This window comes from Cyclospora cayetanensis, unplaced genomic scaffold, assembly GCF_002999335.1.
Source record: "Cyclospora cayetanensis isolate NF1_C8 unplaced genomic scaffold, CcayRef3 CcayRef3_contig_14, whole genome shotgun sequence".
NCBI lineage: Eukaryota > Apicomplexa > Conoidasida > Eucoccidiorida > Eimeriidae > Cyclospora > Cyclospora cayetanensis.
Window position 1 is genome coordinate 82,436 of NW_020312081.1, and position 15,104 is coordinate 97,539.

At 53.9% G+C, this 15,104-nt stretch overlaps 2 protein-coding genes across 2 annotated transcripts; one reads left to right on the forward strand and one right to left on the reverse strand.

Annotated features, from left to right (window-relative positions):
- Nucleotides 1-41: 41 nt before the first annotated feature.
- Nucleotides 42-3,353, reverse strand: LOC34617906 (electron transfer flavoprotein subunit alpha). The gene is made up of 9 exons (XM_026336628.1): nt 3,307-3,353; nt 3,079-3,191; nt 2,869-2,987; nt 2,381-2,534; nt 1,867-2,015; nt 1,247-1,331; nt 931-983; nt 562-702; nt 42-146 (listed from the first exon to the last, which is right to left on the reverse strand). Exons 1-9 carry the CDS (start codon nt 3,351-3,353, stop codon nt 42-44), a joined length of 966 nt encoding a protein of 321 aa, XP_026192413.1.
- Nucleotides 3,354-8,033: 4,680 nt separating this feature from the next.
- LOC34623671 (ATP-dependent DNA helicase chl1) lies at nt 8,034-12,898 on the forward strand. Its single transcript, XM_026336629.1, has 7 exons — nt 8,034-8,567; nt 8,694-9,567; nt 10,203-10,646; nt 10,832-10,852; nt 10,993-11,151; nt 11,567-11,869; nt 12,096-12,898. Exons 1-7 carry the CDS (start codon nt 8,034-8,036, stop codon nt 12,896-12,898), a joined length of 3,138 nt encoding a protein of 1,045 aa, XP_026192414.1.
- The last annotated feature ends 2,206 nt before the right edge of the window (nt 12,899-15,104 follow it).

A 15,104-nucleotide genomic window follows, 5' to 3' on the forward strand; every position in this document is an offset into this window, starting at 1 on the left:
TGGCGAGTCTCTGCATGCAGAATAGTCGAGATCACGAGGAATCAGGGGCCTGTGGCGGCCCCACTGGGGGCTTGCTGCGGTCGTATTTTCTCCGTTAGCTCCGGAAGCACCTTGTAAATATCGCCCACCAAGTAGAAGTCGCATATCTGAGAGGAGCCCGCATGCAACAAAAAACGCGCTGCTGCTCGACGCGGGCTCTGCGGTGGTGAGGCGGTTGCCGGAAGCGGCGACGGACGGAGGGGCCCCCTCGGGCGGTGGCGGTGTGCGGAGGTGCAAAAAGAGGAGAAAAAACCCGACGCCCTCTTCGGTGTCTCCCCTTTGTCTCCCGCGCAGGCGTCCAGGGGGCCTCTCTGCCCTCGCGCGAGAGAGACGCCGAGAGCAGACAGTCCTCGCACGCACCAGGCTGTGCTGCTTGCTTGCGCGGCGGGCTTCGTACATACAGAGGGCTGGTGGTGCATGGGGAGAGTGCGCCAGGGGCAGATACGCAAAAGCGCTAACTGCTGCATGCAGGGTAAGAGAGAGGTCTGCGCCCGGTGACGGCTGCAAAGCGGAAAGGGTTACCTTGAAAATTGGGGCCTCCGGATCCTTGTTCACGGCCACGATAGCTTTTGCGCCGCGCATGCCAGCTACGTGCTGGGAAGCGCCACTGAGACCGAACGCCATGTACAAATTGGGCGCCACAATTTTGCCTGTTTGTCCGACCTGCGAAAAAGAAGCGGCACGCGTGAAGCAGACGAAAAGAGAGACATGCGAGGTGGCACGGAGGAGAGGTCTCCGGCTGGCCGAGCGCGTGAAGCGCTCGTCTAGTGCGTGAAGCGCTCGGCTGGCGCGTGAAGCGCTCGTCTAGTGCGTGGCTCTCTACGCGTGCGCCGCTACCAACGGTCGACGGCTCGTGCCCTGTGGCCTTGCTGTCCACATTGCGCTGCTCACTTGGAGGTCGTTCGACACGAATCCTAGATCCACAGCAGCCCGTGTGGCGCCCACTGCAGGAGGCACCGCGCATGAACCTCGTCCATAAAAATGCGCGCATCACATGCACAAAACCAATATGCATGTATACAAACACATGCGCCTGTACATGCAGATGTATATAATATATACATATACACCTATGTACGCCTTTCAAGAGGTGCTGTGTCGTTCGTTATAGAGCCTTCGAGTTGGCGTGTTCCGCTAGCCGATTTAGTGCGGGGAGTCTTTTCTAGCAAGTGCGCGCAAGAGAAGGGAGGAGGGGGGAAAGGCGCACGGGCGGCACCCAGCTTCTCCCGTAGCGGCTCTAGCAAACCCACAAAGTCCTCACGGCAGCGGAATCCTCTGCCGCCACTGACAACCTGGAGGGCATGCAAAGGGGGCAAAGGACGCAGCAGGCCAATAAACGCACATGCCAACTTTCGTGCGTGCGTGGCTCCAACACCCCGAAGCGCAGCTGAATCGGCAGGCAATGAAACATTGGCAGAGGTTAGAGGGAGAAAACGGGCCGGAACGGTGCGCTGTAAAAGCTCTCTGGAGCCAGAATGCATCAGGGTGGCTCAAATATAGAGACACACACGCCCCCAGAAAGGCAGCTCTAGCTGCACAGCCCTCTGCCTGTGGGGTTGGGAAGATCAATGCTGCGTTTCAAGAGCCGTATCTGTGTGTGTACGCCTTTTGACGGCACTTCCGCTGGCAAGGAGCGTGACACGGCGTAGGAGAGACACGCGGAAGCCCGGAGTTGTTACGCCACCTTATGTGCAAAGCTGTCACTAAACGCGTCGGTGGTCTAACACGTTGCGTGTCTCGGTAGCCGAAGGGGCGGCCCCGAGAAACCTGTCTGCCCTCTCCCTTTCAATAAGAGCTCTCCGGTTGCCCTTCCCCCATTCGCCTTACGATTTGAGCGCTTCCCAACTGCGGCTTCGTAGAGTCCTGCAAGATTTCCTCCACGAAATTCTGTGCAGCAGACACACAACGACCCGAACAGGCGTGCGAGGAGCCCCCAGAGCTATGCGTTGTTGCGCAGTCGCTCGCTGGCTTTGCGCCTGCAGTCGGGAATGTACGTGTTTTTCCTCACAATTCGCGTTTTTTCATGAAAGTCGTTGATCTCTACAAGGGGGCATGGGGTGTCTGTGAGCTCCGACGGCGCGAAGGCTGCTGCTCGGAAAGTGAGGATCTGCAGTCCGTTTGCCGCCAACGAAGAAGTTGCACACAGCAGCAGGGCACGCATGCGCTTTCTGAAGCTGTCGCGAACGCGAAGATGGTTGGGCGCTCTGTGCAGTCACTCCCAACTTGCAAACTCTAGCGCTCGAAGCGCACACGCAAAGGGGTGGCAGAAGAAGCCACAGCGTCCTTAGAAGGATTTCTTCTCATCGTCTTGCAAGTCATCCCTCTCCCAGTTCCCCCGCACCAGCCTTTCCGCGAGGCCTCTGGAATATTTTTCTTGGGGCCTCTTTGCAAAACACAGCGCCCTTCTTCCACCTGCGCACCCTCGGGTGTTGTTGGCATTGCACAGTCTGCAGGGCGTTTCCTGCGTAGATGGGGCGGGTAAAGGTGTTGAAATCCTGAGGCAAAGACAGACACGCAGAGAGGAGGTTGAGAGATACCTTCAAGTTGGGGGGGACAGCGGTCCTTTTGAAGGCACCGAAGCGCAAAATATGAATATGGCATCACTTTAGCGCCTTAGCCGAATTTTTCCCCTGTAGGGCGAAGATCAAGGGAGAGAGAAGCAGCAGAGCCTCCTTCTGTGCGGCTCTTGCAGCGCGGATTGGGGCAGGATAACAAGGCAGGGGCCGTCGATGGAAGGGGAATGTACACACGGGGGCCCAATGCTACCCAGGTGCGCCTCTAAAAATACTCGCAGAGCTGCTTGCATCATGGAAAGGCGAGCCCACGCACTTGGATGCGCACGACGTCCGTTATCGGCTGAATATCCAACAGGGCCCCCAGCCTTGGAAGGATGTCTTTTCCTGCAGTTCCTGCTACGGCGCAGAGGACCTTGGCCTTGTATTTTGCGGCTAAAAAGCGTAGCAGAGAGGCGCTTGCATCAGCCGGCAAGTGCGCCAGAGAGTCATCGGGGAAGTGCAGGATGCGGCGGACGCCTACTACCTGTCTGTAGCGCGTCAGCAACGCGGAGGGTATGTGCCCAACAAGCACGACGTCCACCTGATTTAAGGGCAGAGAAGAAACTTCGCAGCAGGGGCCGCAGTTGCAGTGCGTCGCTGCATGCCGGAAATTTTCTCGTGCAAAAGACGCGAAAATCGGATCGCAAGCAAGCCGCCTAGGGAACGGAAGGGCTCACCGGAAGCCGCAGTTGTCGTGCTGCAGCGATACAACTGAAGTCTGCGGGAGTCTTTTCTGCGAGCACTAAGCTGCAGGTCCATCGTGTTGGCGGCTGCAGAGGCCTCCGCTGTGAGAACAGTTTCAACGGAATAAAGGGCTGAGAGGATCGGTCTTGCAAGGAAGAAAGGACGGACGTGTCGGAATATATATATGTGTATATATATGCAGACGCCTCCTACATATATATACATATGCAGACGCTTCCTACATATATATGTATACATGTACAGCGCAGGGAAGGAAGGACCCTTCCTAGGGGCGTAAGGGTGATGATGGAGAGAAAAGCGGGGGGGGGGAAGGGGGGGGGGGAGCCGCCTCTGCAACCCCCATCAAGAGCTCTTTCAAGAAGCTAGGCGACACATCCAAAGAATGTCTTACTGTCTGTAAAATAGAGGTGCTCTTTGGAACAAGTCCACGGAAACGGGGCAGAAGGCGAACAACACATTGGACAACCATCTTGAATGCTGTGCATAACTGCATACACACATATATATATACATATGTATGCATACACATATAAACATCGAGGCACACATGCACAAATGTGGCAATACGAGCATACACGCATGTAGCTACACGCACAAACATACATATTTATGTAATATGCACACACCTGCGCGGCCATAGTCAAAATGGCACAAATATGTTGAACTATACCACATTGAAGGAATTTTAGGGGTGCTTTGTACGTAGAAGGAAGCGAAGATCGCTGTTGCACACGAAGAGCGAAAGTGCGCTCGGGCTACTCTGGTCCGTAAATGTGCAGCAGCACCTGTTTCACGAGAAGAGCGTGTTGCGCATTATTTCGGAGGCACCGAATTCGTTATTCTGATTATTTCATGACGTTTCCTGCTCAAATCTTTGTTACGCCTCGAATTACCACTGAATTACTCGGATCTGGGGCCCATGAGCAAGGGGAAGCTGCCTATCGCTGCCGCCACCCTCAAAGGGGCTGCATGCCCTTGCCCATCGGGTGTATCCTCGCCCTTCGCCGGATCGAGCGGACATGCGCTGTGCGTTTTATAAATGAGAAATATTTTTGCATTCCTTCAATCAGAGGGATTTTGAGCCCTTCGCTGATCTCTTGCGCCGCCGCTTCGGCCCGCTGTTAGCCACATTGCCGCATCGGCGCTTGCGGCTGCGGCGCCCCTTCTGCCTCGTTGTATTTTCCTCCTTCGCCTCACCGGAAATGCATCCCGCCGTCTTGAGCAGATTTGCGCGCGTGGGGAGGGTCTTGCAGACTCAGCATGCCCGCCCGTTTGCCACATCCGCAGTCCCAGCGTCTCCTCCTGAGGAGAAGGTGAGGAATACCAAAAGGAGGGGCCTTCAGAAGTGTATTTCTTGACTTTGCAGAGCCTTGCAGAAAAGTGCTGTGCTTCTTTGGCATTCGGCACAGTCTCTTTTGCGTGTGTTCTATTGCGCGCCGCTTTTCTCTCTTCTCCAACGTGCTGTTTCTTGGGGTTTCCCCGCCTCGACGCCGTGCTGTGTGCTGTCTATTCATCCGCCTCCTTCATGAGGCGCGCGCTACAAGAGGCCTTCTTGCGCACTCTGAGAACTCTTGATTTCCAATATTTTGCGCCTCTATAAGCCGCTCCCTCCTTCCCTCGAAAGCTCCCCCGCAATACTCCGAAATCCGATAATGCACGACTCTCTCTCTGCACTTATGCATCACACATATATTTAAGACACGCGCGTCTTCTTTCCGTGCCTTGGACGCTGTCGGGACGATTCTTCTCCCCCGTTTTGTGCGGCTTCCTCCTTCCCTTCTGGTGCGGGCCCTTCGCTGCTGCTTTGCACGCGCGTTTCAGTCTTGGACGCTGCTGGTGCTTCCTCACGTGTTCAAAAACTTCTTCCGTAGATGCTGTCAAAGCAGAGACGCTTCAAGAAGAACGCTCTCCGCGGGATGCTGTCCTTTTCTGTGCCTCAGCTTGCGGGTGTCGCTCTCTCCCACTCCACCCCCCCCTCGAATTCTCAGGTGGCTCTTGCGTCTTCCTTCGTGGCTCCTTTGCCAATTCCTGGTATTCGGAGGGCACCCCGCACGCCAACACTTTCCACCGACAGCAAATTCAACACCTACGTAAGAGTAGTGCTCACACTCGCGCGCGCTTGGGAAGGCGCGCTTCTTCTGCGCGTAGTGTGAGGGATAGGCGTGCCAGGGATTGGTGTGTGTCTGTATGTGTACTTGTATGTGTGCATATGTGTGCACATGTATGTTCATTTGTATGTATATATGTATGTGTGCATATGTGTGCATGTGTGTGTTTCGTACATACATATATACATGTATGTATGTGTACATATGTGTGCGTGTATGTGTACTTGTGTGTATATATATGTGTGCATGTGTGTGTATTTGTATTTATATATGCATGTGTACATATGTGTGCATGTATGTATTTTGCATGTGTATTTTTATATATGTATGTGTCCATGTGTGTGCACGTGTGTGTTTTGTATGTATATATATGTGTGTATATGTGTGCACGTGTGTGTTTTGTATGTGTACATATGTGTGTATATGTGTGCACGTGTGTGTTTTGTATGTGTACTTGTATATATGTACGGATGTGTGTACCTGTGTGCGTATGTGTGTGTATGTATATATGTGTGTGTGTTCGTGCGTGCGTATGTGTGGTCTATATATATATATATGTATATGTATCTATGTACCTATGTATTTTTATGTATGTATTGATGTACAAATATGTGTAGAACAGTTTGTGTGTGCGAGGCGCCGCCGCGGGCGGCGTTTAAGGCGCGTTGCACGAGGGTCTAAAGAATTGCGCGTGTTGCTTTGGGATTTTCTCACGGTTTAGCATGCAGACGTTGATAGCGCCCTCCTCAGTCGACGGATTTCTTTGTGCCTTTCCTTTGTATTTTTACAGTGTTGAGCCGCATGCCGCCGTTTTATGTTGTTGGCGTTGCGTTTGTTGTTTGCGAAAACGCTTGCAGTCGGGGGCGGTGTACGATCGCCTGTTTCCTTTCGTCCTCACGGCCTCCTTTCTGGTTCCCTTGTGGGGTATCACCAACTACTTCTGAGTGTAAATACCGTGGGTTGCGGGGGCGTGCGCTAGCTCCAGTGTCTGTCTGACGTAAAGGGTTGAGGTTTCTCTTTTGACAAAGGCTCTTCGAGCACCCTTGCAAGAATCGCACATACGCATGCATGCGTATGTGCGTTTTGGGGGTTGCCACCCCTCGGTGTTGCGCCCCTAGCAGGCCGCTGGTCTGCCCCCCTTCTCCCCCCCCCGCAAAATCGAACTGTTTGCATCCAGCCTGCGCAGCATAGGGCATGAGAGTCAGCCTTGTTTGGCTGTGCTGCGAAAATCAAGTAAAAGCAAAGATATGCACAGGGGTCGGACGCCTGTATGCAGGGGCAGACGGATAGTAATACGAATTATCAGGAAGGCACCGGCAGTTGGGGCCTTTTAGAGTTTTGTTGGTGTCTGAGGCGCTCTTTCTGGCTGCTTCTGGGAGATACGGGTGGCGTTTAAAGCTGCGAGTGGACTCTTTTCTAACGTCTGAAAAAAGCGCTTCTTTTCTTCTCTCTCCCTGCGCTGCCCCGTTGCGAATTTCGAGGCCCTTCATGATTATTGTTGCGAGCCTACTAAATACACAGGCACGCGCGAAGGCTGCCGAAAGGAGCTTTGGCTCAATACCCCCGTAGGAAGGTGGGGGAGCGGGGAGGGGGGGGACGGAGGGGCTGCCTTCTGATCGCTCTATAAGCACGCAGAGATTCGGTGCGCCTCCTCGAGATCATCAAAACGGGCAGGCAGCGCCGCCGGAAACTTGTGCCCTCTTCTCTTCTTAAGGGGCCTTAACAGCAGTTTGTGAGGTCACCCCACTAGGCAGCAGAAAGCGTACGAGGCGGGGGGTGAGGCGCGTAGAAGACGCGGAATGCCAGCGATGTTTCGCTGCACGGGGGGCGTGAGAAGGCCGTTTCTCTTTAGGGAGACAGGCTAGAGCACTGGAATTATGTGTGCGAGACGGCCGTTTCTCTTTAGGGAGACAGGCTAGAGCACTGAATTATGTGTGTTTCTTTCCAAAGAAAGCGGTTCGCTGATGGAAGGTAGGTAGGTAATTTAAGATGAAGCCTTCGTATTGGGCGCGTGCTTGCGCCTAAATTTCGGTTTAGCGGGCTGAGAGCGGTGGTGGAGGTGGAGAGCACGGAGGGGTTCCTCTCTCCGGGGAAGGTTTTTTCAAGTTGCGTCGAGTGCCAATAGGCACACAATTTGAGCCATAGAAGACAGAGAATCGGCGAGGGTGTAGCAGGGGTGAGAGGAGGGAGCGCCTCTGGTGTGGTGGTGGAAACGGTGGGGTGGGGCCCCCAACCCCACCGTCTCCACCACCACACCAGAGGCGCTCCCTCCTCTCCCTCCCGCAGACCCTGAGGCCTATCGCGAGTAATCTCTTGCACGTGTCTTGGCTGCTGACGAATAATAAGCATTTCAACGCGTAAAAAATCAAGAAGACTGGCGTGGTTGCTGCAGTTGAATGCCCAAGGCAGAGATAGAAGGATCGCCTTCCCCCCCTCTACGCACGTCGAATATCCTGCCGGGGGCCCCCCTGGTTGGTGGCAGGCGTCTTGGGCATCTGAAATAAGACTTCTCCCGTTTTGGGAGCAGCAGGCGCTGCGAAAGAGGTCTCTCTATAAGTAGAAGGCGCGGTTATTTCGATATCTGAAGCCCTTGCAAAAGGCACCGAACGAAGCCTCTTGTACACACATGCTGTCGGGTGTACCTGGAGGGCCGCGTGTCGGCGAGCAGGCTAGACATGAAAGGCGGCTGCCTCCTGCTGCACTCTATGCATCTCCTGAGAAATCGACAGCTATTTCAGCCTCAGCGGAAGAGGAAAATGGCACTTTTGGATTCCCCTATGCGCCGTATGCGCCGCAGCGGCAGTTCATGGCCACACTCTGGGGGGCCCTCGAGGGGGGGGGCCCCCAGGGGACGAAATTCGCAGCGCTCGAGATGCCTACGGGTGGGGGGAAGAGTCTCGCCTTGCTCTGCCCCTCCGTCCTGTGGCTGAAGCGCAACGAGGAGGAGCTGCTCCTGCAGCAGCTTCGGCAGCGGTCTGCAGCAGGAGGTGCTGTGGCAGGTGCATCTGCAGCACCGCCCTCCAAAACAGCTCCGCCCCCTTGGATTAAAAAGGCGCTGCAGCAGCAGCAGCGGCAGGAGGTAGGCCAGTTCTTGGTCGATAGAGAAGAGCGACTCAGACAAGCCGCCGAGCGGGCAGTGGCTGGTGCCTCTGCTGCTGCAGCTGGTGAGGCGACTGCGCAGCAGCAGAGGCAGCAGCCTCCGAATGCACGGCTGTCTGTGTGCTCCAAGCGCCACACGTCGTGCAGGGGCAGAGCGAGCGAGCGCCACGCGCAGCAGCAGCAGCAGCGGCGTTCGCAGAATCCACCCGAAGAAGATGATGACGAAGATTCGTTTGCACCCGAAGAACGCGGCGCTTCAGCGGAGGGGCAAGCCACGCATCTTGGCTGTGCAGACGCTTTCCAAGCGTCTCCGGAGGCTTTCTCGCGTGGGAAGGCGGAAAAGCCTCAAGAACGCCTCCGCAAGCCCCAAGTCTTGATTTGCACGAGGACGCATCAGCAGCTGCAGCAGTACGTCGGAGAGGTGCGGCTGTTGCAGCTGCATGCGAAGCAGACGGAGCTGAAGCGTTTCGTCGCTGTTGTCGCGGCGGGGAGGCAGCAGCTCTGCATTCATCCGGACGTCTGCGGAGCAGCGGGAGCAGCAGCGACAGCGCACACACCTGCCGCTAGCAGCGCAGACATGGGGGATAAGTGTGCCTACTTGGTGTCTCGAGGACTGTGCAGCTTCTACAAACAGCGCGAGAAGGTTGTCGACGCTGCACTTGCTGCTCCCTTGGATATCGAAGATCTTCGCCGCACAGGCGTCTGCGTGGGGGGCTGTCCGTATTACGCCTGTCGCCACGCAGCGGCACACGCCGACGTCGTGCTCATGCCTTTCTCTCTAGCCTTTCCGCCTCCAGGAGAGACTGTGGAGACGCTTCCTCTCTCGCTCGTTGACTCCGTCTTGTGTGTCGACGAGGCTCACCACCTTGCGGACGCCCTCGCCAGCAGCAAGGCAGCTACGCTGACTCACCGCTCTGCGCATGCAGCCTCCCTCCTCCTCCATCTGTACATTCAGCAGTACATGCAGCGACTCTCCCCCCGCAGCCACCATCTCCTGCAGCAGCTCAAGAGGCTTGCGGAGCACCTCGTTAAAGGACTCAACTCGTTCTGCTGCTGTTGCAGCGCCTCCTCCCAGCGGCACGGAGAGCCGTCACGGCAGCAGCATCAATCAACGACACGCGGTACATGCGCCAATTCCTACAAAATACAACTCCTGCTGTTACTGCGCTTTCTGCTGTTACTACTGTTACTGCACTTTCTGCTGTTACTACTGTTACTGCACTTTCTGCTGTTACTGCAACTCCTCATGTTACTGCAATTCCTCATGTTCCTGCACTTTCCGCTCTTACTGCTGTTGCTGCACTTTCTGCACCTCCTGCTCTTACTGCACTTTCTGCTCTTACTGCACTTTCTGCTCTTACTGCACTTTCTGCTGTTACTGCCTTTCCTGCTGTTACTGCACTTCCTGAAACTCCTGCTGTTACCGCAACTCCTTCAGTCCCTACTGCTACTGCACTTTCTGCAACTCCTGCTTTTACTGCAACTCCTTCAGTCCCTACTGCTACTGCTCTTCCTGCAGTTCCTCTTGTTTCTGCACTTTCTTCAGTTTCTGCACTTTCTTCAGTTTCTGCACTTTCTTCAGTTCCTGCGCTTTCTTCAGTTCCTGCACATGAGACCCCGACGGAAGCAGCAGCAGCAAACGCAACGGTCGAAACAGCCGCAGCAGTCACAATACAAGAAGATGGAAACGCAACAGAAGTCGTGCTGACACCCACCGCGTTTTTGCGGCTTTTCAAACTTGAAGGCTTCGACTTCCACGAGCTCATCGCCTTTCTCTCGGACGGAAGGCGAGCCATCTGCCAGAAAACAAGAGGGTTCGCATCGCATCGCAATCACAAACGCCAGCAGGAAGAGATACAGCACCAACGTGAAATGCTAGAGGCGTCATGCATATACCACTTGAAGAGCTTGCTTTGCGCGCTGCTGGGAATGGATCCAGCAGATCGCATCCTCATCAGAAATGACCACCGACCAGGGGGTAGTCGAGGTGCTGCTAAAGCTTGTCAGGATAGAAGGGGGGGTAGTCATGCTGCATCTGCATCCGTTGCCGCCACATCTCAAGTACCAGCACCAGAAGTTGCGACACCAGGCGCAACCACTTGCTGCTGCTGCAAAGTCGAGGTTGTTTGCGTGGCTGCAGGTGAGAGATCTAAGACGTCAAATAGCCCCTTAGGCCTCTTACACGACATACCTTTGGAAAAGCGAAAGGCGTCCAGGCTTAGGCGTCAGAGCTGCCAAAGAGTCTACTCTCCTCTGCGCATGTGTGGATGTGTCTGTGTGGATGTGTCTGTGTGTACTACTTGTTTATTTGTGTGCTTTGTGCAGAGAAAGCCTTTGAGCCTATATGTGCGTTGCTTCAGGAGACACCAGCGCTGTTTTTAAGCGATTCGTGACTTACAGCTCAGGGCTAGAGATTCTTGATTTTGTTAAATCTATAGATCTATAAATGCTTACATATCTCCTTGTGTATTTGTGTGCGGCTGTAGTGAACGCGAGTCGTTTGGTGGTTGTCATGGGAGGAACCTTGTCGCCCTTTGCGTCTCTATTGCGCTTCACACGGAGTTTAGCTCCTTCCCAAAGCGTCTTCTTTTCTGCGAATCCAGTGGCTAGCAAGAATAGAGTCTTGGGCCTAGTGATCTCGAAGGGTGAGCGGTTTGTGCTGCTGCAGATGTTGCTGGCGTTGACGCCTCTGGCGGCACATTGTTTCTCTCGAGGTGCAGTGTGTGTATGTAGGTTTGTGTGCATGCATATGTGCGTGTGTGTTTGTATGTATGCCTATGTATGTATGTCTTGTTGCTGTTGACACCGCTTTTTCTTCCGCTGTTGTTTTCGCTTTTTCTTCTCGAGCTGCTGCGTAAAGTCTTGCTGCAGCGGCGATGTGGCATGCATGAGCATGTAGCCGATGCTTTTGCCGCTCGAATTATAGGTGCTGCTAGCTCTTCTGCTTAAGATCATGCCCCTTCTTCTCTCTGCTGCTGCTGCTGTTGCTGCATCGTCGGCAGCAGGAAGAAGAAGAAGTGTCTTGTTCGTCTCACTGCTGCTGTCTTTATTGTGCCGCAGTGGCTGATTCGCCTCCGTTCTGCTTTGAGTACATGCAGCGGCATGCATTATCCCTCCAGTTTGTTGGACTGCTACGCCTGCTACACGATGCCTCGGCTGCTGTTCGTGGTGGGGTTGTTGTATTTTTTCCGTCCTTTGCTGTCCTTCAGTCTTTCCTGGCTTTCGCAATCGCCGCCACCTCCCCCCCTGCAGGAATTGCGAGGGAAGCGTTGGCGGCAGCGGGACCGCTCATCGCAGAGCTGAAGAAAAGAGGTCGATTCTTTGCGGAGAAACGCTCTCCTACCCCTTCAACGACAGAAGGAGGTTCGCCTAGTTTTTTGTGCTTCTTTAAGTCTTTGGCAAGTTGTGATTTTCAGCTTTTTTCTGGTGCCTGTCGACCTGGGCCTTCTCCCGTATGCATTCCCAACTGTCTTTGTTGCTTGCTTGTACGCCTGAGTGCGTGCATGCGCGTGCATGTCTCCTTCTGCCTCGAGTTGCTTTTTTACTGTCTAAAAAGAAGCTTGCGTCTCGTATTCCTCCCCCTATTTAGGCACGTTGCTTCTCGCCTCCGGGTTGCTCTCTGCAGGGATTTGTATGGCGCACGGGGGGACGCTGTGGCACCTTTACAAGATGGCAGTTTCGGGGGGAGGTGCTGCAGAGGGTGGCAACGACGGTGGAAAGCGGAGGAGGCGAGTGGAGGAATTAGGAGGTTCTTGCACGATTTCTCTGGGGGCTTCGAAGGATTCTCTAGGTCAAGGTGACCCTTTTGAGAGTTCGCCTTCCCAGCCTCAAACCACCTTCCTTTTTTGCGTCATGGGAGGCAGATTTAGTGAAGGAGTCAATTTTGCAGACGCACTTGCGCGGCTCGTTGTTATCGTGGGTTTGCCCTTTCCCTCCATCAAGGATACCGTCTTTACTCTGCACAGGCAGCATTACGAGGATCTCATGTTGCAGCAGCGGCAGCAGGGTGCAGCAGGCGGAGGAAGGGCCGCGTCGGGCAGTGACACCGACGCGGCACAAATGCAGGCATCCCCACAACAGCAGAACGTCGACTACGCCTTGTTGCAGTGCATGATAACTGTGAACCAGACAATAGGGCGCGCTATTCGCCATAGCAAAGATTTTGCGGCCATCCTTCTCGTGGATCGGCGCTACGATGAGCCTCGCATTCAACGGCTGCTACCGCGTTGGCTGCTCGAGAGCCTCGAGAGGACGGTTCCCCCACTGGGGCTTCAAGGCACCTCCCAACACGGGTTATTCGCTGGTGCAACTCGGCAACAAGAGGAGGAAGGAGACGTCATAGCTCAACGCCTTAGGAGATTCTTTGAGGCACTTGAAAAGGGTGCCGAATAGAGCGTTTGCGAGGGCGGCATGCGCTCGAAACGTCGCTCTTCCCAATGCCTGCAGACAGGACGGCGTCTTCTACGCGATTTGCGTTCTTGCAGACGAGGCCGTTTGCCCTCCTCAGGGCTCTTGGCTAACGCTGCAGCAACGCCGGCGAGTTTTGCGAAGGAGAGCAAAAAATGCAGTAGATTTTTTCTAGTTCTGCACTGGGTGTGCCTGCGCTTCCCCTGATACGCGGCAGCAAAAACACTAAGCGGTAACGGCAATGCGAGCAGGTGGAAGACGCAAGCAGATACAGCTGCCGGTAGGCAGCCAGCTAGCCAAAGTGCCCCCAAGAAAATTGGGTGTACGCGGTGTGCGGTAGCTGTAGGGGATGCACGTAGTAGGCTGCCCTCAATTCGTTCCCGCTCGTTTCCGCGGAGCACGCTAAAACCTTAGCACCCTTAGCCAAGCGGTGCAGACACGCCACACGGCCTGCGCTACCAAAGTCGTTTCAGCACGCACAGGCCTGTCGCAGGAGCATACGGGCGCTAAGAGGTTCTGCTTGGACGTCTACAGTAAACTTAGCAGCGCCTCCTGTCAAGCAAAAAAGCGCTCTCATCGGGGAGCAGCAGGGGTATACCACTGCAGCGGCTTTCGCGGAGACTCCCCAAGCAGGAAGCATGGGGCCCTAGAATGCACATGGTGTGTTGCTTCACGTACTCGAGATCTCTATCTATTTACCTCGTTACGAGCCTTCGCTTGTTGCCGGGTGCCGCCACATACCACGCAAGAAGTGGGCATGAAGGTGCTGTCGGCGTCCTTTCTTCCTTTCCTCTAAGTCTCTTGTCCGCGGAAACCAAGGATCGCATTGATCTAATCCATTCGCACGCCTCATACAATCACGTTCCACTTAAAGCAGTTGTATCAGCGCACTGATCGAAGAGCACTAGTCCCAGTATGAGCACTGAGAGCAGCAGCCAAGCACGCGAGAACGACGGCAAAACTAAAAGAAAAATGAAACCAGTGGAATGTATCGGGCATATTGTGCAGCGGGGTTAGCTACACTATGATATTTATTATCAGAAACTAGTTCACTGAACAATATGCCTGCCTCATTCTTCCGGCTTCATTTCTCTGCTGTTAGTTTTGGATTCGTTGCTGCGAATTTTTTGCTGGACCCTTGAGCAGTAAAGGCGGGGAGCACAGCGAGCTTCTTAGGATGATATTCCTCAACCCTTTCTTAAGCTTGCATTTTGTCTGAGGTTGTTTGATTGTCTCCCTACGGAGACCTGAGATGGGGCTTTAGACTTTTCAGCTCCGTGTGGTCCGTTGAAGCAGTTTGCCCAAGCTTATTCATTGGCTGCGGATGTGATATGGTGCCATGTTCCCTTAAGGCAGCCTTTTGATTTCACTCAAGTGTTTTGGTAGTTCAGTATTTCGAGTATGTCTAGGATTCGTTTGATAACTTCACGCTGGGTCGATGTAGGTTGACGGTAGCACAACGCCTCTTGGGTTGTCAGAGGTTGGCTTGCAAGTTGATATGAATGCAGCAGCCCCACAACTGGAATAGAGGCATGGTTTTCTAGCGGATATAAGGCTTTAGGATTCGTCAATAAGGTTATAACAACTAGAAAAGCATGTGGGCCATAAGGGTTGGGCCATAAGGGTTGGGCAATAACTCGAAAATTCCAGCAGCCGATTAAAAATGTACCTCGTTAATTACCACCAGGATAAAGGGAACGGGTGTTTGTAGCGCCATGTATGCTAAGGGAGGTATTTCATTGCTACATCTATTCATGCAGAAAGCGTCTCTCACTCTCAGATATTCTCACAGCTCAGTGCTTAAAGCTCAATTGCAAGCTTTAGGTGTATCGAGAAGGCTTAACCTCAATGAATTTTCATTAAATGTACCCATAAACATGAAAATGTGGCTTGTAAAAGCCATAGCGCAAACGAACAGTAGCTTTCAGGGCTTCGATGCGGCGTTTAACTGTGGTATTCGGAACTAACTGCAGTCGCACCCCAGGTGCTCCCTTCGCAGTTTCAGTTGCACTCATATCATTTGCATTTAGAGGACAAGGGGCCATGTACACTTGGAATCAATCAGGGCCTTTAGACTTTAAAGAAATCTGGTGCAGATGTAACAAATAAGGATTTTGCTCGACTAGAATGGCCGCGGAGAGTTACGAGGCTCCAGGCTTTGTTATACTTGCGTGCTCTCCCCTCATAGCGA

What these genes read in the sequence shown, in the direction of transcription:
- LOC34617906 (XM_026336628.1), bottom strand. Translation starts at nt 3,353, where the DNA reads ATGGACCTGCAGCTTAGTGCTCGCAGAAAAGACTCCCGCAGACTTCA. An exon ending in CGGACGTCGTGCGCATCCAA is followed by an intron (nt 2,535 to 2,868) that starts GTGCGTGGGCTC and finishes TCTTTGCCTCAG; the next exon opens with GATTTCAACACCTTTACCCG. An exon ending in AGTTGGGAAGCGCTCAAATC is followed by an intron (nt 1,332 to 1,866) that starts GTAAGGCGAATG and finishes CATGCCCTCCAG; the next exon opens with GTTGTCAGTGGCGGCAGAGG.
- LOC34623671 (XM_026336629.1), top strand. Translation starts at nt 8,034, where the DNA reads ATGCTGTCGGGTGTACCTGGAGGGCCGCGTGTCGGCGAGCAGGCTAGA. An exon ending in CTGGTGCCTCTGCTGCTGCA is followed by an intron (nt 8,568 to 8,693) that starts GCTGGTGAGGCG and finishes CAGCAGCAGCAG; the next exon opens with CGGCGTTCGCAGAATCCACC. An exon ending in CTCGTTCTGCTGCTGTTGCA is followed by an intron (nt 9,568 to 10,202) that starts GCGCCTCCTCCC and finishes GAAACGCAACAG; the next exon opens with AAGTCGTGCTGACACCCACC.